Source organism: Myxine glutinosa, chromosome 11 (genome assembly GCF_964187855.1).
Source record: "Myxine glutinosa chromosome 11, kmMyxGlut1.1, whole genome shotgun sequence".
Taxonomy (NCBI): Eukaryota; Metazoa; Chordata; class Myxini; order Myxiniformes; family Myxinidae; genus Myxine; species Myxine glutinosa.
The window spans coordinates 17,626,187-17,647,943 of NC_136271.1; the positions used below are offsets into that span (position 1 = coordinate 17,626,187).

The window sequence follows — 21,757 nt, forward strand, 5'->3', positions numbered from 1 at the left end:
AAATTTTTCACCAAAACCTTATTTTGCGAAAATGGAGGAGACAAATTAATAAATAATTTAGACAAAAGGTCAGAGTTCTGATTCTGATCTGATTGACCTTTGAGCAGGGTTTGCATATTTGGTCACTGAAGCCTATTATTGTTTTTGAAGTCAAAAGGTCAAGTTCGCCTAAAATCATCGATCTTTTTGCATTTTCTTTAGCTGTTTTCGTCATGTTTAGCATCCGGAAAGAGGAAGAAGAAGCAGAAGATGAAGTCCGAATACAAAGCAGATGCAGACGGGCTTTGCATTTTTAGACGTTTTCCAGTTTAAACTTTAATCAGGTGAATGAGGCCAATAACACTTTATGTCGATGATACATTGGTGTTATTATCTCTTCGGAACAACGTAAGCCTGTGGGTCTCATCGTCAGAAGATGAGAGACTGGAGGATCGGGAAGCAAAGCATGAGCTCCGTCGTGTACAGATGCTTGATTCGGTTGTCATCGATACGGAAGTAGCGCAGGCGTGGTGGCCCTTCCTCTGAGACACGAGGTCCATCGCACACCGAGGATACATTCACCCCTGTGGGAAGAAGATCAAGGAAAGTTGTTACATCAAAGGTAGCATTTAGTAAAGTCTTTTGAATGAATGATAATGTCTGATGTTAACAATGAAATAACATCGCCGATGAAACAAGACCCATCGTCTAACAACGGCGTAGCTTCGGTCGGACGTCAGGCATTGACAGTAGGTTCGTGAAGGACTTGCACAAAAAACGTACCCAGTCTGAATGTCGCTATATCCAGTCAATGGCGAATCTGCAAATGGGGAATCCACGAATGTCACGGATGGAAACCCTTACATCATTTCCTCATCCTGCTTTGGTTTGGCAAGGACCTGAACAAAAATCGTTCCCAGTCTGAATGTTGCTATATCCAGTCATGGCGAAACTGCAAATAGGAATCCGCGAATGTCACAGATGGAAACGCTGACGTCATTTCCTCATCCTGCTTTGGTTTGTCAAGGACTTGAACAAAAAACGTACCCAGTCTGAATGTCGCTATATCCAGTCAATGGCGAATCTGCAAATGGGGAATCCGCGAATGTCACGGATGGAAACCCTTACGTCATTTCCTCATCCTGCTTTGGTTTGTCAAGGACTGGAACAAAAATCGTACCCAGTCTGAATGTTGCTATATCCAGTCATGGCGAAACTGCAAATAGGAATCCGCGAATGTCACAGATGGAAACACTGACGTCATTTCCTCATCCTGCTTTAAACTCATAACTCCGTGTTTAAACTTTATTCACAATTCCAATCACAAATTAATACCATGGTATTAATAGCCGGCGAAGCCGGTGTTGTGAATGAACGCGTACGTATTATGTTGAAAAGCCAGATGTTGCTGGATCCTTTGAGAATTTCGAAGCTTTGACGCACCAAATCACTCAATGGAGGCCGCCATCTTGCGGATGCGGAAGTATGCATAAAAATTGAGAAAAAGTTCAATAGGAGTTTGTTTCACCCGTCTTTTTTTGATTCACAATTTTATGCACCTCTAATTTGTAATTAAAATACTTTAAGACCAACCTTCCCACGGTCACCGGTTATCTTCAACGAAAATCGTCACCAAACACCGGAACCAATGAGATTCGAGCATTTGAAATAATATTTCAAAAACCAAATCACTCAATGGAGGCCGCCATCTTGTGGATGCGGAAGTATGCATAAAAAATTGAGAAAAAGTTCAATAGGAGTTTGTTTCACCCGTCTTTTTTTTATTCACAATTTTATGCACCTCTAATTTGTAATTAAAATACTTTACGACCAACCTCGTTCCCCGGGCCCGAACGGTCCCTGGTTATCTTCAACGAAAATCGTCACCAAACACCGGAACCAATGAGATTCGAACATTTGAAAAACTATTTCAAAAAAGCTTATTACCGGTACCACGTTTCGGACGCTGAAAACGGCGTCAAATATCCTAAAATTGACGAAGAATTGTTTTTTAGAAATCTCGCGGCCATAGGGGATAGTTTTTCACGGCCGGAAATATCCGAAGTTGAGAAGGAATTCACCGAATTAATCAAGAAGGAAATTTTATAAATTTTAATCTCGTCCAGAATGCAAATGGTGTCATTTTGAACTAGGCACGGTACATACTACACCTACCTACTACCAACTACCTAACCTACTGATGCCATAGTGATGGGTAAAATAGTGGCAAGAGGCTTTGGCTTCGCCAGCTCATTGCGGCTTTGCAGTAGGGTACTAGTAGCCGGCAAAGCCGGTGATGTGAATGAATGCATACGTATTATGTTGAAAAGCCAGATTTTGCTGGATCCTTTGAGAATTTCGAAGCTTTGACGCACCAAATCACTCTATGGAGGCCGCCATCTTGCGGATGCGGAAGTATGCATAAACAATTGCGAAAAAGTTCAATAGAGGCTTTGGCTTCGCCGGCTCATTGCGGCTTTGCAGTAGGGTCATATTATATCAAATATATAATGTTAAATCACGGTTGTATTGAGATATCAAACCAGCGAACCGTCATCATCCGTCACTTCTGGATTAGGGAGCAAGGCCCGTATCGATCACATTTCAAAATCATAATTGTATTGAGGAATTTCTGAAACCTCGTACCGACCTTACGACACCCGCTGTGACCCCAAAACATTACACAGAAGGTTATTATATTTCCTTTTAGCAAATTATGCAACTGTAATGGTTACCAAACGCGCCCCCCTGTCATATGACCAGATTGTCAGGTCTGATTGGTGGACGTTTGTGAGAGACATACGGACAGACAAACGCTGTTCCAGACGGCATTGCCCTACGGGTTGCGCCATATAAACACCAGCAGAGGTTTAAAACGTGTGAGAACGTTTGGGTCAGAAGGGATTGGTAGATTTGTGGTACAACTTGGGCACAGTTATCATTGGGCTGCATAGAATTGGGAAAGGACATGAAAATTGAAAAACGTCCAATAAGATAATAATTGATCAAATTTGACACGTGATGTCGAAATGGCAGCAGAAAAGTTTTCAAAATGGACTACGATGAGATGGGTGGTGAATGGAAGGTGAAGAAGAATGAAGTCGAGAGTGCACTGGAAAGATTGGATTGTGGGCAAGGAAATTGAGTGTACCTCGAGGAGAAGCAGAAGAATGGCAAAGGTGTGGAAAGGACTAAGGGAGTTGGTGAGGACTGCAGAAGATCCTATACTGCAGGTAGAAGACATCGAAGGTCCTACTCCTTAAGAATGAGAAAATGATGTTTTGAAGCGTGCTATAATTTGTTTTCATCAGAATGACCTATCACCTTTACCTTCTAGAATGGAAAAGTATTTGCCTCAATCACAGGTGGAAGAATGTGTTGCACTTTGGAGCCATCTATTGATTAAGTACGAGGTTGGCAGGATTGGCTATCTCTAAACAATTATAGGCCATTATCATGTCCTTGTACGCTGGACAATTTTTTTTTTATACTTGGGCTAAGGCTCGTAATAGAGCTGACACACACACACGGACATACTGACGAGACAAACGCTTAACACAGCCACTGAGCTTGGGGGAAGTGCCGCCGTCACTTCCCGGGACACTCTGGGTACCAGCGACGTCATAACAATGGCGCCACTTTTCTCACTGTACTCAGTTGGGCATTTCCTCAAGAGGAATTTCCTCCTCCCCATGGATGCCAACCGATGGAGACTGTCCGTGCTCTATCCTTTTCAAGCAAGGAAGCAGCACGTACCATTTTAAAGTCTTTTGAACTTTATTTGAACCGGTCCAAACCGGATGGGTGTTTTTAGGAGACACCATCTCCTTACTGGATGGCTGATGGCTCCACACGGGAGCTCATCCGCCCTTTGCCAGGTGTTGTTTTTGGTCCTGGCAGGATGTCACAGTCACCCTCTCCACGAGCAAAGCCAGTAAGGGGTCTCGGTTTAGTCGCCGACAACCCAACCATGCGGCATTAAAAAAAAATTTCATTCAAAATATAATTCATTCATTCATTCAAAATTCAAAATATTTTCAAAATTGCCGCCAAAATTTCCCAAATGTGCCATAAACTTTTTAATATTGAATTTAGGATGTATGAGTATCAATAAAAAAAATCACAGAACCACATAGTGTATCTATAAGAGGTAGTTAAAATTTTCAGTAAACCTAATTAAGATAAATTGAAAATATTAACAACAATAAAAATGGCCGCCATATTGAATTTCGAGTTCGTGAATTGACTGCATTTAAAGAGTATTTATATAAGAACATCACTGCCAAGTTTCATGCCTGTATGAATGTGAACGGTTTATTGTGTTAGCTGCCTCGCTCTATTGGTTCACGAGTTATCAAGTGACCACTATATTCGTCATGTGTGTGCGTCTGTCTGTGTGTGTCTGTGTGTGTGTCTGTCTGTCCGCAGCATAACTACCCGATGATATCATCCGATCTTGATGAAACTTGGGTGGGAGGTTGATATCATGATCTAGTTGTGTCCTGCCTAGAGTGGGCGTATTGCGCCCATTGTGGGCGGAGCCACGCCCGAAAAAGATGTCTTTTTAGGGGTAATCTATTTCAAGCTACATCTTCTCCGAGGGGTTTGGTGGAATCTGACAGGGGTTTCGATATTTGGTTAGGCCAATGTCATGTGTCTAGCCCCACTGAGCTCGATTTTTCTTTTCGCCCCAAGGTCAAGGTCACAAGGTCACGAAATTTAGAAAAGTCGATTTTTGATAGTTTTATTACATTGTTCGCTTCCTGATAGGGTGAAATGTCGTACATGATCTTATATTATCACATACATCATGAAATACAAGTTTTCCAACAAATTTCAGAATCCTCGACCTTTGACCTTTGAAGGTCAAAAAGGTCAATGTTTCAAAGTTGTCAGAATCGAACCGAATTATCGGTATTGTGTAGCTAACTAAACTCATAACGGATTATACATTATTTTATATCTCATTTCAAGGTCAGTAACCTTCGTTTTGACATTTCAAGGTCACAAAGGTCAAATTTTCAAAGTTGTCGGAATCTAACCAAATTTTCGAAATCCAACCAAAGAATACCGCTCGCTCGTGAAACATCGTCGTCTCCTGACTTGTCTATATAATATTCTCCGTAGGTGATTCTGTGAGTCTGTCCAGGGGTGTGGTCTTCTCTGTTGAGGGAGTAACTCCACCCATTCTGGAATGGCTTAAAAAACAAATTTTCTTTCCTCGCATAGCTTTGAGGCCTCTTTTGTTAGGCCCGCGGTGTCCTGCTCTCTCTTGCGGCTTTATCTCGACTCTAATTCGATATCTCATTTCATTTTTCACAGTGGCTAACATGGTTTTAGACTCGGTTTCAAAAAACGGGAAGAAAATTCAATGAGAGTTACCGTTTAAAGAACAAAATGCATTTTCAAAGGCCTGTAACATAAAGGCCATTCATTGAGACTCCGTCACGGCTTTATCTCGACTCTAATTCACCATCACAGTCGCTGGGAGGGTTCAAGTCTCAGTTTCAGCTAAAGTTGAGAAAATCGGCGACATGTATTCCAACAGCTGTTTTGAATGCGTTGACTGTTATGTGGGCACGGGGAAGGAAAGAGGGGAATGAGAGGAGAGAATGTTCCCAGGACTTCGTTATTTATATTGTAACGGTTTTGAGAAGTGTAACGAATTTGAGAAGTGTAACGGTTTTTGAGAAGTGTAACAATTTTGGAGGAAGTGTAACGAATGTGAAAAGTATGGTTTTGTTGTGTGTAACACCCTCGTAATGTAAATAATGGTCGCAGCCGCCCTCCTAGTTAATTCCATGAAACTTACACACAGGCCACGATATATCTTTTTAAATAGTTTATTTCCTTATTCCATGTAGGCTAAATATGTGTTTCCCACTAGATTGACTCTGCATTGTATCAAACGAAATAAGCGTAGGCCCTTCCAATTTCCCCAATCATCTCCGCTCTCCAAAGTTCCTTTCAAAAGCGGTGCGAGTGGTGTTCAATCCCGCAAGCTGTCATTGCCCATGTGCTCATCTCGGAGAAGAGGGGGGTAGGAGCCGCCAACTCACAGGCGTGGCACGTCGTCATGATCAAAGGGGAAAATCAGACAGCCCTAACAGCCAATCAGCACCGCGGTGAGCGACCCGGTAGGCGTGCCCTCGCAGCCGGCGGCTTGATTCCGCCCCGAGTAATAAAAGCGACTGGAAGGGACTGCTTCGGGAGATGACATGAGAGAGGACATGTGAGCTGTGAGCTGTGAGATGAGAGACGCTCCAAACCGAAAAGGAGAGATACTTGGAGAGGAATCCAGCTTTAAAGAGATGCGCTGAGAGGAGGGAGACGGCTCCACCAGAAGGAGAGGAACAGGTGTGACCGAGCCAGCGCGTGACGTCTACAGCATCGGCAGCGGATACGCGGCCGAGGGTTTTCCCGCTAAAAACGCGAGGAATTGAGAGCTGCTGCCTCCGACCCTGCCTCCCTCTCCAGCAATCCACCTCAAGCCATACCTGACTGCAATATCCCCCATGTAAGTGTGAATGTCGTCTGTCCTAATCGTTGTCCTGGGGTTAAGTAAATTGAATAGTATAAGTTAACGATTCACTGTGTGACTGCTTCTTCCATCCATTGCTTGTAAATAATTTTGGTCGCTCCTTCTTTTTGCTTGTGTGTGTATAATAAATCTGTTCTTCCTCCGTACTCTGTCTTCTTCTCTTTTCCTTCTCTTTCGGTCGCTTTAGAGGTTTCCCGATTGAATATCCGTGGTGCGATCTGGTCAATGTTGGGGGAGTCGGGCCAATTGGGGATCCTGTAACGGTCGCGGTTGGACCATCCGCTCGGCCCATCATAACATCTAAAACCGCGATCTGTAACAATATTATTACTTAGTAAAAGTACAGCGACTGAATACTGAAGTTTGGGATCAAATCGAAGTCTAATTATATATTTACATATTCCTGGGGTGTATATACACAGTGTGTGCAAAGCAAGTCAACTTTTTTCCAACCATGGAATTAAACAATACAACAACAAACAACAACAGGCATTTTAAGGCCATTTTCGCTGCTGGAGCGGGGGTTAGCCTTGCGGGCCCCATGACAATCTTCTCCATTTTGCCCTATTTTCTGCATCTCCCCTTGTTAACCCCCTTGCCCGCATTTCTTCTTCCACCACCTTTAGCCAAGTCTTTCTCGGTCTTCTTCTTCTTCCCCGTCCTCTACTTCCTTCTACATTCATTTCCATCACTATTCTCAACCAGTCACTTTCATCCTTCCTCAACACATGACCAAACCATTTCAACCTGTTTCTCTTCACAGCATCCATCACAGGCTCTATTCCCATCATCTTTCGCAATTCATCATTTGTCTTCCTCCCTCTCAACGATACTCCTCACACCCACCGAACCATTCGCATTTCCACTCTTTCCAGCCTTCGTTGCTGCTCTACGTTCATGACCCATGTCTCGCTCCCATACATTCTAACACTTCTCACACATGCAACATACACCTTTCCGTTCAGCTTCAATGACACTCCCCTCCTCGTCAGCACGCCACTCAGTTCCCAAAACTTCTTCCATGCACATCTCACTCTAGCAACCGTTGCCGAGTCTGATCCACCTTCTCCATTCAACACAGCTCATAGGTAGCAAAATGTTTTCACACCTTCCAGCTTCATGCCGTCTCCAAGATCCAACTCAACATTTCCTCCATCTGCAGCTCCCTCTGTGCACACCTTTCACTTGAATGTAGCTGCCACACTGGTTAATACCCTTTCAGACCACTACATTTTTTATGAACCCACTCAGCGCACATTGTACATTGAATGGAGTTCACTCCGAAACCCTTCCTGCACACAGCACACGGCCACTTCCCAGTTCTTTCCACCTCACCACATGCTTTACCACTTGCCATCACCTTCGTTTTTCCGATATTCACCTTCAGACCTTTTGTCTCCATACATTCCTTCCACTTGTTCATCTTCTCCTTCAGTCCATCCATACTTTCCGCAATGAACAGCAGATCATCTGCATACAACAACTCCCATGGTAAGCCCTCCTTTTCATTCCGAGCCAGCACCTCCATCACAGCTACAAATAGTAGTGGACTTAGTACCGACCCCTGATGTACTCCCACCTTCACCTCAAACTCACCACTGTTCCTGTCCTTCATCCTTACAGCTGTGCGCACTCTCTCGTACATTGCCATCACTACTCTGATCAACCATTCCTCCACTCCTAACTTCCCCAATGCCCATGTCACTACTTCACGTGGCACCCTATCAAATGCTTTCTCTAGATCAACAAACCCAAGAAACAACTTCTTCCTCTTCTCCATGTACTTCTCCTCCAACTGCCTTTCAATAAAAAGGGCATCTGTCGTTCATCTGCCTGGCATAAATCCAAACTGCATTTCGTCGATCTTCACTTTCTTCCTTATCCTCCTCTCCAACACCCTTTCCAATACCTTCATTCCATGCTCCAATAACTTTTATCGCTCGGTACGAGCCACACTCTAGTTTAGAGGGTCACCTTTCCCCTTGTATAGAGGGACGAGGGTACTCAGTTCCCAAACCACTGGAATGCAGCCTTCTTTCACCACCTGATTACATATCTCTGCCATTCTCTTCACACCCCAACTTCCCGCTGCCTTCAACATATCTCCCACAACTCCCGTCGGCCCTCCCGCTTTTCTACACTTCATTGCTTTTATCGCTTCCTCAACTTCCTTCTCAGTTATCTTCTCTGCTGGTCCTAAAACTGGGTTACTCTCGATGTTGCCGTCCCATTCCTTATCTGCATTCAACAGCATTTCCATATATCTCTTCCATCTTCCTTTAATTCCATCTGGGTCCACAAACGATTTTTCCCACTTCATCCTTCAAGCAACTCTCCCCTATCACATCACACCTCTCTTTCGCTATCTGGTTTGCAATCCTGAATACCGCTCTCTGACCCTCCTCCGAATCCAAGTGTTCTCCGAACATTTTCCTACATGCCTCTTGCGCCTTTGCTACCTCTTTCTTTGCAGCCTTCTTGGCTGCCTTATAAATTTCATGCTCTGCTTTTTCTGCTCCCGTACCCTTCGCCTTCTGCCACTCCTTGAACTTCTTCCTCTTCTTGTCAATCCTCTTTCCAACTTCATCATCCCACCTCCATGTTTCCGAGTGCCTCGGTGGTCCTTTCGTCAATGTACATACCTCACCAACGGCTCCCAACAGACTATCTTTCATTGACCTCCAACCACTTTCAAGCTCAACCACATCATCCTCTGCCATACTCAGCCTCTCTTTTAATGCCTCCCTCACTGTCACCGCTTTCAACCTCCACACCTTCATTCTCGGTTGGTACTTCACCCGCCGAGCTCTCCTCGCACCTTTCACCCTTATGTCGTACACAACCAAGTGGTGCTGTGAAACAGCCTCCTCCCCCGGGATCACCTTTGTGTCCCGGAGGTGCCCCCTATCTCGCCTACGCACCATCAGGTAGTCAACGGTTGTCGTCAACCCACCTGACATGTATGTAACAAGCTTATTGTCCACTTTCTGGAACTGAGTATTACAAATCAACAAACCAGCTCCATCAACAAACTCCAAAATCCTTTCACCTTCTCCATTCCTCACACCTTGTCCGTAACCCCCATGAACTCCCTTTAAAAAACCGTCCTTCATCCTTACAGCTGTGCGCACTCTCTCGAACATTGCCATCATTACTCTGATCAACCATTCCTCCACTCCTAACTTCCCCAATGCCCATGTCACTACTTCACGTGGCACCCTATCAAATGCTTTCTCTAGATCAACAAACCCAAGAAACAACCTCTTCCTCTTCTCCATGTACTTCTCCTCCAACTGCCTTTCAATAAAAAGGGCGTCTGTTGTTCCTCTGCCTGGCATAAATCCAAACTGCATTTCGTCGATCTTCACTTTCTTCCTTATCCTCCTCTCCAACACCCTTTCCAATACCTTCATTCCATGCTCCAATAACTTTTATCGCTCGGTAGGAGCCACACTCCAGAGGGTCACCTTTCCCCTTGTATAGAGGGACGAGGGTACTCAGTTCCCAAGCCACTGGAATGCGGCCTTCTTTCACCACCTGATTACATATCTCTGTCATTCTCTTCACACCCCAACTTCCCGCTGCCTTCAACATATCTCCCACAACTCCCGTCGGCCCTCCCGCTTTTCTACTCTTCATTGCTTTTATCGCTTCCTCAACTTCCTTCTCAGTTATCTTCTCTGCTGGTTACTGGGTTACTGGGTTACTAAAACTGGGTTACTCTCGATGTTGCCGTCCCATTCCTTATCTGCATTCAACAGCATTTCCATATATATCTTCCATCTTCCTTTAATTCCATCTGGGTCCACAACGATTTTTCCCACTTCATCCTTCAAGCAACTCACCCCTATCACATCACACCTCTCTTTCGCTATCTGCTTTGCAATCCTGAATACCGCTCTCTGACCCTCCTCCGAATCCAAGCGTTCTCCGAACATTTTCCTACATGCCTCCTGCGCCTTTGCTACCTCTTTCTTTGCAGCCTTCTTGGCTGCCTTATAACTTTCACGCTCTGCTTTTTCTGCTCCCGTACCCTTCGCCTTCTGCCACTCCTTGAACTTCTTCCTCTTCTTGTCAATCCTCTTTCCAACTTCATCATCCGACCTCCATGTTTCCGAGTGCCTCGGTGGTCCTTTCGTCCATGCACATACCTCACCAACGGCTCCCAACAGACTATCTTTCATTGACCTCCAACCACTTTCAAGCTCAACCACATCATCCTCTGCCATACTCAGCCTCTCTTTTAATGCCTCCCTCACTGTCACCTCTTTCAACCTCCACACCTTCATTCTCGGTTGGTACTTCACCCGCCGAGCTCTCCTCGCACCTTTCACCCTTATGTCGTAGACAACCAAGTGGTGCTGTGAAACAGCCTCCTCCCCCGGGATCACCTTTGTGTCCCGGAGGTGCCCCCTATCTCGCCTACGCACCATCAGGTAGTCAACGGTTGTCGTCGACCCACCTGACATGTATGTAACAAGTTTATTGTCCACTTTCTGGAACTGAGTATTACAAATCAACAAACCAGCTCCATCAACAAACTCCAAAATCCTTTCACCTTCTCCATTCCTCACACCTTGTCCGTAACCTCCATGAACTCCCTAAAAAAAACCGTCCATACTCCTTCCCACATGTCCATTTAAGTCTCCTCCTACCACAACAACTTCTTCATCTTTCACGTTTTCCATCAGCTTCTCTATTGCACACCAGAACTTGTCCTTCTCTTCATTGCTCCGACCAACCTGCGGAGCATATCCCGAGATGACGTTCACCAAGAGCTTTCCAATCATCATTTTCACCATCATCAACCTTTCGCTCACTCCAGTCACACTCACCACACTGTCTACAAACTCCTCAGAAAACAGGACACCAACACCATTCACGCCCTCCGGGCACCCTTGCCACACAAACTTGTATTTCTGTCCCTGCGTACCCTTCACCATTCTCACACCACTTCCCTTCCATCTCGTCTCCTGCAAACAACATATGTCCACTCTTCTTCTGACCAATACTTCCACCACTTCTCCTGATCTCCCTGTCATTGTCCCTGCATTCCATGTCGCAAACCTCAGAAACTGATCTCCACTTCGGGCATCAGACGTTTCGTCATCATAAATGGAATGATTTCCACCCTTGCTTCGATCGGGTTCCCCACCTTGAGTTTTGACGAGAGGGAGTGGGGTCCCCCACGGGGTACTTCGGGCTGCACCCTGCCCATATGTAGTTGTAATTGTCATGGTTCTCTTTTTGAGGCAATGTTTTTATGGCCGGATGCCCTTCCTGACGCCAACCCTTTTTCGTCGCCTCTTACGACATGCAGGGATACGGTGTCCCTATTCTAAACCGGGGTACACACCGGGAATTAAACAATACAGTACTTCAAAAATGTACATGATAATGTAAACTACCGGTAACTATGGAATACAATATTTATCGATAACATTTGGTTTTAATCTATTTTTACTTTGTAAAGCGATAAGTTTTTCGATACATTCAAGTTTAAAAATGAAGAAGAGTCATGGGGTCCATAGGCCTCTGATGTGCATTTTAAGACTGAATCAACACGTCTTCGATCATAAAATACTTTTTGAAGAAACAAAGGTACATTTTGATTACAACTCAAGCAAAGGAAACCAGGTAATGCCTGTTTCGTTCGGAGTGATTATAAACCGCCCAAAGAAGATGCGTTTCATAGCGAAAGGAAATAAAATCGTGAAATCTTTAATAAAAATTATTTTTGTTTTCGCACGAGTTTTCAAGGCTGAATCGTGTTCACATCTATCTATAATTCCAGTAATCTCTGTGTGTCTGTGTGTCTGTGTGTTTGTTTGTTTGTCTGTGACCGCTGTTTCTCGACAACCACGGGTCCGATATACTTGAAACTTGCCAGGTATATTGCTGGGGACCCGAGGATGTGCCTTTTCAAGGTTTCATATTAATCGGAGAAGTAGTTACCGAGCTATGTCCAAAAAACGATTCAACCAATCAGAGAGCAGCGAGCTATCACGTGTGCCGAACGTGGCGAACAGACTCTGCCTCGGACGGCACATTTGAGAGCGTATTCATTTATTTCACGTTGGCAAACTATGTTGCCGCTATGTTGGCGTTAAACTATGTTTTACAACTAATTAAAACTAATTTGCGATTCTTTCTGTGCACGCTATGGCGATTTCTTTACCAAACTCCGCAAGCCGTTCGCTTTGGACCAAACCATTTCATGTAAATAGAGGGGGGGGGGGGGGGATTGTCACCGTACTCGCAAGCCGTTCGCTTTGGACCAAACCATTTCATGTAAATAGAGGGGGGGGGGGGTTGTCACCGTACTCGCAAGCCGTTCGATTTGGACCAAACCATTTCATGTAAATAGAGGGGGGGGGGATTGTCACCGTACTCGCAAGCCGTTCGCTTTGGCTGTGCGAATGGACCAAACCATTTCATGTAAATAGAGGGGGGGGATATAATTTTAGATATATATATAGTACGGGCATGCCCTAGTATATGATAAAGAAGCATTCTGAGTATTGCGCTGCAATACATGTCCCCTACCGGCAGTGTGAATTATATAATTACCAACTCACGGTCTGAGGTAACTCGGCTAAAAATTATCCAATTTGCACCAAATAAACTTCATGAATGGTTGCGCAGACCCCTACTTCTCACTCAAAGTGGAAACATAATGTAAATTGGAGTTAAAACAAGGAATATTAACAGCCTTGACTTACCGCACTCCAAATTATAGTCCGGAAAACTGTTGGGGAAATTATCAAAGTTCAAAGTGCCATAACTTTGTCAAAAATGATCGAAACGTCGTGAAATTCGAACTTGATCTGTAACTTATCATAAGGAAACCATGTGCCAAGTTTGAAATCATTAGCGTTAAGCGTTTAGAAAAGAAAGTCCGGAAAACTGTTCTTTGCGTGACGGACTGACAGACTGACGGACGGACAGACTGACAGACTGACGGACGGACAGACTGACGGACTGACGGACTGACGGACTGACGGACTGACAGACGGAGGGACGGCGTGCAAACCTATAGTCTCCTCCGGTGTACACCGGTAGGGGACTAATAATGAAGGAACAGAACGAGACATTCAATGAACGATAACCCAGACTTGCATGGGATGCTGAGCAACAAAAACATTGGAAGGTAATGTGTGCTCAGCAAACAGATACAAGAGCAGCTGTAATGAATCTGGATGAAGTATTGGATAATATTGTTGAAGATAATGATTGCGGTGCAAGTCCGATGACGTCACCATGCGTGTACTGTTATGCGAAAACATTTCACGAATGAATGAACAGGACAAGGGGCGGATTTACACTGTGTTGCTCGAAGAGAAAAGTTCAATTACCTCTTATGTTTGCCGTACCTGCTCGATTTAATTAGAACAATTGTCGGAATGAGTGGTGGAGAGCAGAGGAGAGTAGAGGAGGGGAAGAGGAGACTGAGGGAGTGGAGAGGAGACTGAGGGAGGAGGGGAGGCGACTGAGGGAGGGGAGAGGAGACTGAGGGAGGGGTGAGGAGTCTGAGGGAAGGGGAGAGGAGACTGAGGGAGGGGGAGAGGAGACAGAGGGAGGAGGAGAGAAGACTGAGGGAGGGGGAGAGGAAACTGAGGGAGGGGAGAGGGGACTGAGGGAGGGGGAAAGGAGACTGAGGGAGGGGGAGAGGAGACTGAGGGAGGGGGAGAGGAGACTGAGGGAGGGGGCGAGGAGACTGAGGGAGGGGGAGAGAAGACTGAGGGAGGAGGAGAGGAGACTGAGGGAGGAGGAGAGGAGACTGAGGGAGGGGGAGAGGAGACTGAGGGAGGGGGAGAGGAGACTGAGGGAGGGGGTGAGGAGACTGAGGGAGGGGGCGAGGAGACTGAGAGAGGAGGAGAGGAGGTGAGGAGACTGAGGCAGGAGGTGAGGAGACTGAGGGCGGAGGAGAGGAGACTGAGGGAGGGGGAGAGGAGACTGAGGGAAGGGGGAGAGGAGACTGAGGGAAGGGGGAGAGGAGACTGAGGAGGGGGAGAGGAGACTGAGGGAAGGGGGAGAGGCGCCTGAGGGAAGGGGGAGAGGAGCCTGAGGGAGGAGGAGAGGAGACTGAGGGAGGAGCAGAGGAGTAAAGGGAAGAGAGGAGTGAGGAGAAGTTGGAAGGGAGTGAGGGGAGAGGAGTAAAGTAAAGTGAAGAGAGGAGTGAGGAGGAGTTGGAGGGAGTGAGAGGAGAGGCGTAAAGTGAAGAGAGGAGTGAAGTGTGAGGAGGAGTTGGAAGGGAGTAAGGGGAGAGGAGTAAAGTGAAGAGAGGAGTGGGGCAGGAGTTGGAAGGGAGTGAGGGGAGAGGAGTTAGGAGGAGTTGGAAGAGAGTGAGGGGAGAGGAGTAAAGGGAAGAGAGGAGTGAGGAGAAGTTGGAAGGGAGTGAGGGGAGAGGAGTGAGGAGGAGTTGGAAAGGAGTGAGGAGGATTTGGAAAGGAGCGAGGGGAGAGGAGTAAAGGGAAGAGGGGTGAGGAGGAGTTGTAGAGGATTGAGGGGGAGAGAGGAGAGGAGTGACTGGGGAGAGGACGGGGGGAGGGGGAGAGATGAATGAGGAGGAGAGGAGATGAGTGAGGAGTAACATATTATGTAAAGTAAATACATTGTGTAGATTACATCATTTGTGGATCTGATAAATTGCCAGTAACCATTTTGTAAAACTGAATGTGCAGCATCTAAATGAAGATGTCCAAATGCCACACACGTCCATGCACGTGGGATTCCCACGGGTGGCCCCACTAGTCTACGTATGTTGTATGTAGCTTTGGAAACAGTATAATTCAGATGAATGTAATATTGGCCTTTGTTTCCTTTTTGCAAGCAAAGCAAGAGCAGGTGTGGTCGTGGATGAAGCGGAACTTACATTTTATCTGGTTGTGGTTCAGATACAGATATTCGAGGTGTGTTGGGAAATCCGGCACTCGCGTCAGCTGATTGTGGGCAAGGCCTAGCTCCAGCAGGCTGGATATGTTGAAAACTCCTTTGGGAATTCCCTGATCAGTGATGGAATTTGCATTCAAACGGATTGAGAAGAGTTTTTTCAGCTCATCGAAGTATCCTTCGGGGACGGTACTAATTGCATTCCGCTCAATGTAGAGCTGGAACAGACCACGTGGGAGTTTTGGAGGTAGCTTCGTTAACCGGTTTCTGTAAAGGTTTAGCTGGATGAGGCTCGACAGACCCGTCAGAAGCTGTGGCGTGAAGGAAGCGTCTCCGAGGCGATTCCCTGACAGGTCGAGCAGGAGCAAATTTTTCAGGCGAGAAAAATCTTTTGGTGAAACTGTGCCGATGCGGTTGTTCGCCAGTCGCAGCTGCTGTAGGGTAGTCGGGAGCTTCGAGGGCAGTTTGGCTAGGTCATTGTTCTCAACATATAGGTGGAGAAGGTGAGGAAGCGAAGCGAAGACCTTATTGTCCACCATTTTGCTGGTGAGGCGGTTGTCGTTGAGGTTGATCCAGCGAAGTTCCGTTGCGTTGGAGAAGGGTTCCACGGTTAGTGCGGTAATGCGGTTGTGCTGGAGATACAGGTGAAGCGTACGTGGTGGCAGGTTGGGCACCTGATGGAGACGCCTGCTTTCGCAGTTCAGAGCTGTTTCAAAGTTAGGGAGACAGTTGCACTCAGGAGGGCAGTCGGCATAATACTGTACCCCGGTATACAATATGGGCTCCTCTTCGTCCTCGACATTTTTATGTTTCAAAGACTTTTTCTTGGCTGATTCCACCAAGAGCAAGGCCGTAGCACATAAGCATAAGTGCGACCAGATGCCCATTCCTCAGAGATTTGTCGATGTGCAAGATACGGCGAAGCTTGTATGCGAGACTTGAGGGTTGCCAATGACTATGTTCCTTTGTTTAATCCAAAACCTGAAAATAGAATTTCAAAGAAAGTTTCAAAACTCAAAAAAAAACAAAAAAAAAACAAAGACAAACAAAACAACAAACAAACAAACGAAAACAAAGACAAACAAAACAACAAACAAACAAACAACACAAACAAACAAACAAAGACAAACAAAACAACCACAACAAAAACAATCAAAGACCAAAAAAAGCAACACAAACAAACAAACAAAGCAACAACAACAAAAACAAAAAAAACAAAGGCAAACAAAACAACAAACAAAAAACAACACAAAAAACAAAGGCAAACAAAACAACAAACTAAAAAACAACAAAACAACACAAACAAAACAACAAACAAACAAACAAAGACAACCAAAACAACAAACAAACAAAAAACAAAGACAAACAACAAAACAACACAAACAAACAAAGACAAACAAAACAACAACAAAAACAAACAAAACAAACAAAACACAAAGACAAACAAAAAAACAAACAAAAAACAACAAATCAACACAAACAAACAAACAAAGACAAACAACAACAACAACAACAACAAAAAACAAAGGCAAACAAAACAACAAAACAACACAAAAAAACAAAGGCAAACAAAACAAAAAACAACACAAAAAACAAAGGCAAACAAAACAACAAACTAAAAAACAACAAAACAACACAAACAAACTAAACAACAACAAAAAAGTTTCAAGTGGATTTGACTTACTAATTCTAATGTGATTTTTGAGCAATTGCATTTGATCGATTTTTCAGTTTGGATGCAATAAAAGGTGGGAATAGGAAGGAAGCAAGGAAGGTGAATTCTTTATCGAGGAGGAGGAACGTTGGACAGCAGGGGCATGATGTAAACTTGTACAATCTTTTTACTTGTAATCTAGGATATATCAGAAGTAGTGGACTCGGCCTTGTACTATCTAGTCTGGGTTCGATTCCCGACAAGATTATAAACGCTAACCTCCATTGTGTTTCACAAGCAGGTATTTCAGCAACGAGTACACCGTCCTTCGCAAGGGACGTTTACCTGGCTGTCCTGTCTCCTTTAGCGTTTGCTGGGAGACATTAAAGAGCCCATAAATGTCTTTTGTAAGACAAGTAGATCATCACGTGTTGGCACTCTGACCAAATACATGCTGTGACTACTGTTTGGCAGAGCAATGGAAAACTACCCAGTGTATTCTTTGTCTAATATTACTACTTCAGTAGAATAATGCAGTTGGTAGCATGTTCACCATTGAGCTGTCTAATCTGGATAAAAATCCTCTGATGTGATCAGAATAAATAAATCAATAAATCAATAGAAGCCGCAACACCAATGGAGCACGACGTTCTTCAGATGATGTCATTAAGCAGGCTGTTCCATCTGCATTCAGGTTGTGTATGCTAACGATCCATGGTGTCTTTTGAAAGGAGTAGGCCAAATTATATGCATAGGGGTAGCTGCATAATTACCACGATGTGCAAGTATGTTGGAGCGGACAGGTATGGGTATGGGGTGGAGAGAAGCCAAATGGGCTGGTTTCTTGTGCATTTAAAGGTCTTCATCTGTACTAAAAGAGAGCTGTTTGTCTGTGTGTCGCCATTTTTCTCAAATGGCTAATCGGATCTTTGTCGAACTTTCAGAGCTTCAGAGTTTTGGGCAAAAAAAAAATTGTAAATTTTGAAAACAAAAACTTCGATTTTTTCTTTTGGATTTTTTTTAAATCAATCTATAGTGCCTGAGCCTTTGTAGCTAAGTGAAAGGTAATATTAAATTATCCCCGATTCGTTTGTGTGTGATATTATAATATTAAATATATATTTTCCTTAGTGGGTGTAGGGAAGTGTTTTAGGCACCCACAAAAAATAGAAAAAAAAGCAAATTGATTTCTTCAAAATGCCAACAGGATTAGAACATCACTGGACAATACCGGGTACTCCTGCTTGTACATGATAAAACTAGTGACAGATTAATTATTTAAATATCTCAAAACCTTTCCAATATTTTTTTGTTTCATAGCTTATGTTCAATGCATGACAAGGTAAAGTCTTGAAATTTCAGAAAATGTATAAATTACACAATAATTTATCATTTGCTCACAGTTTGCAAATTGTTTAGTTCCTTTTAAAACCTTAATTCCACCATTTGGTATGTTTGCAGAAACTCCGCTTGTTATTGACTGGTCAAGATCACCTTCCTAACCTAACTACCCCCCATCCAATGTACAATTTTTTTTTCATGTTATTGAGCTTTGTGGTATTTTGAAAGTCCTAATAATCTCAGAAGTCATTGGACACTTTGATTCCCATAGTTATAAGATGATGGATCTAAAGTTTCCATGCTAATTCATTGTAAATACTAGTGAGGTACCCGTGCGACGCACGGGTGGGAGGCCAGAAGCAAACAGACAATGCAAAAACGGTGAATGCTAAAGCATGAAACCAATAAATTCCACATTCCTGTAGCACCTTCAGTCACACGTCAGACATGGACAGCAAGTTCGTGAAGGACTTCCATGAAAATCGTACCCGTTGGCAAACAAACGGGTACGTTTGTTCCATACCCAGTCAATGGCGAATCTGCATGTGGCGATCCGCGAATTCACATTTAGAAAGTAGAAATCGTCACGGCATTTCGTCATTCACTTGAACTCGATATCTCTTTTTTTCATTCCAAACAGCATAACTTCAATCACAAATGAAATAACATTAATATAAAAAATAAACTTTTAACAACATTCATGACAAAAACAAATATTTAAATCCTGATGTGAAGTTCCGTATGGTTGGGTGAATACAATTACGAATTCTAAATGGTAATTGTATTCACTCACTTCCAATCATCAATTGATACTTTAACAAAACGATTAACACGATTAACGATTAACGTTTAACGATTAAGCATTACGATTGAATGACGGTTGTATTTGGATATTGTCAAACCCGCGCATTGTCGTAATCTGTCAACTTCCGCTTTCGCGGCAGGTTCGTAATTGTCATCAAAATCTAAACAGTATTTGTAGAATTTCAACAAAAGCCACATCACTGTTCATATCGGTAAATATTATTCCATTGTGTTTGGAAAAACTGGAAAATTGGAAAACTTGGAAAAATTGGAAAAACAATATAGCCTATTTTACTCCCAGGGGTCCCAGGAATACCCACCCAAAATATCGTTGCGATCGGTTGAGCCGTTTTTGCGGTACCTTCGAACAGACCGACGGACATTTGGTGAATTATAGTGAGATTACAAAGTACATTTCAGGGATAGACGACTGTGTGTACATAATGGGAAGTTTATGGTATTTGCAAATTACATGGAATCTCAATTTATGATGTCATTACTGTGTATAAAATAAATTTTGATTACAATATTATTTGTGTGCTTGTTATTTATGAAATCGCAAATATATATACATATATATATGTATATATATATATATATATATAATTTTTTTTTTCATTGAATATCCAAACATGCATGCGGGGGTGAGGGTTGCTCAAACTTTCGGAGAGAACGTCACAAGTTTTCTCGACATTTGAATATGTCACTATTTTCTATGTATGGGAAAACATTCACATTTTTTGGGTGCCACAGATTGTTCAGGAAATATTGTAAATTATTTAACCAGTTGATGAAAAATTAAATATTTTAATGATATTTTCATTTCCTTAAGAAAAGCTCTTATTTTTGTGCTGATTTATTAATACATGGCAAATAAATTCAAGATGATGTTCCACATTTTAAAAGAGAAATAATTGTAAGTTTTCTTAAACTATGTCGATGAAGAGCTGCTGAACATCTTGTTGATATTCCAAACATAGATTGATAATTCAGACAAATGAGTAACAAGGCAAAGGTCGAGGAGGGAGTATAAAGTTATGGAAGAAGTCAACATGTATCGGAGTAGTGCAGGTAATAAGTAGACAGTAATCCTGTTTTACCTGCAAGGTGAATCTGTTGAGCCCTGCTGAGCTTGGCATTCCAGACCTCTTTGCTTTTGAACTTCAACGCCCTTTTGAAAACAGTCGACTTTAGTTGTGCTTTCTCTCTTCAGTTCCCCACAGCTACTATTGCAAAGAGGCACAGCCCTTCTCCTCCTCTTCCTTTACCACTCCCTCTGCTCTGCCTCATTCCTGTGTGGTAGAATTCACTACATCAGCTATAAACTCAATCCCCTCTATTCCAAAATCTACAGAAGGCAGAAACATGTAGGGGTATCATCAGGGAGAAATGAGTGGATTGCAGTGACTCCACCATGGTTTTTCCTAATCTGGAATAAATCCCAAAGCCATGATACTGACCAGACCAGAAATTTCCATATTTCTATGACCTCCATTTAATCCTGAAATCCCACAAAGTATTTAAAGAACAAAGAAAGTTTAGCTTCAAACACACAGATGTGAAACTGGGGCTAGCACCGCATCAAATCGAATGCGCCCCAGCATCACATCTGTCTCAGTCCAAGATTCTGTGGAATTTTAAATTATTGGAATCTCCCATTATGAGGCCGAAACACAGGGTCCGTTGTTCTCTCGTCGCAGGAAGGTCGGCGTTCTCTCTATTTTCTGACATCTATTTTGCTGCATTGCTCCCACCGCTCTTCAATCCTCAGATCCCCCGTATCTACCGCAGGATTCATGTATTCTTCCAGTAACCCCCTCCTGGTTAAACTTCCCAAATCCAGGCTAAAATGCACACATCAACGATTTTACTCCTCATTTCCCCCATCTTTGGGACCACCTTCCAGAGGCTGTTCTATCTCACTCTTCCTTCTAGGACTTCAAGCAATCAGTGTTCCACTACCTCATGTCATCCCCCATCCTGTACTATTATTTTTATAACACCCTCTAATCTATCCAAGCCCAACTATCTTACTTCCTACTTTCGGTGTTTCCTAACCTCCTCCCTTTTATCTTAACCACTTCATTCATTCCCTTGACATTTGTCCCACTGTCAGTTATACCTTACTCTTCCAGCAGCTTCATGTTTGTAAAGAAAAACAAATGCAGAAGGAAACTAGGACTGTTTGATTGATCTTCGATGAGCAAACCAGGAACAAAATGAAGAGCATCACAGGAGCAACACTTGTGTTTACAATCAATTTTTACCTGGTGTTATTATTACCCCGTGCACGCGAAGCGAAAAGTGGGGTTAAGCAATAGGGTTACTTCTGTCTGTCTGTCCTTCTGTTCACAAACGTCAGTTTATGATCGAGGAACAACTTGATCTAAATTTAATGTTACATTTTGAACACAAATCGGAACATGAATTCGGAAAAAAACATAAATTTTAGCAGGACTTTAGCTTTGAATTCGTCCCGATCGCACATGCACAGAGAGGAGTGGGATAATTTTCAAAAAAAATAAATAATGAAAGGATGTCATAAA

General features: G+C 43.6%; 1 protein-coding gene across 1 annotated transcript; it reads right to left on the reverse strand.

Moving 5' to 3' along the window:
- Positions 1-276: 276 nt before the first annotated feature.
- Positions 277-20,409, reverse strand: LOC137436085 (prolargin-like). Its single transcript, XM_078765949.1, has 3 exons — positions 20,312-20,409; positions 15,396-16,393; positions 277-563 (listed from the first exon to the last, which is right to left on the reverse strand). Exons 2-3 carry the CDS (start codon positions 16,297-16,299, stop codon positions 409-411), a joined length of 1,059 nt encoding a protein of 352 aa, XP_078622075.1. The 5' UTR covers positions 16,300-16,393; positions 20,312-20,409; the 3' UTR covers positions 277-408.
- Positions 20,410-21,757: the final 1,348 nt, after the last annotated feature.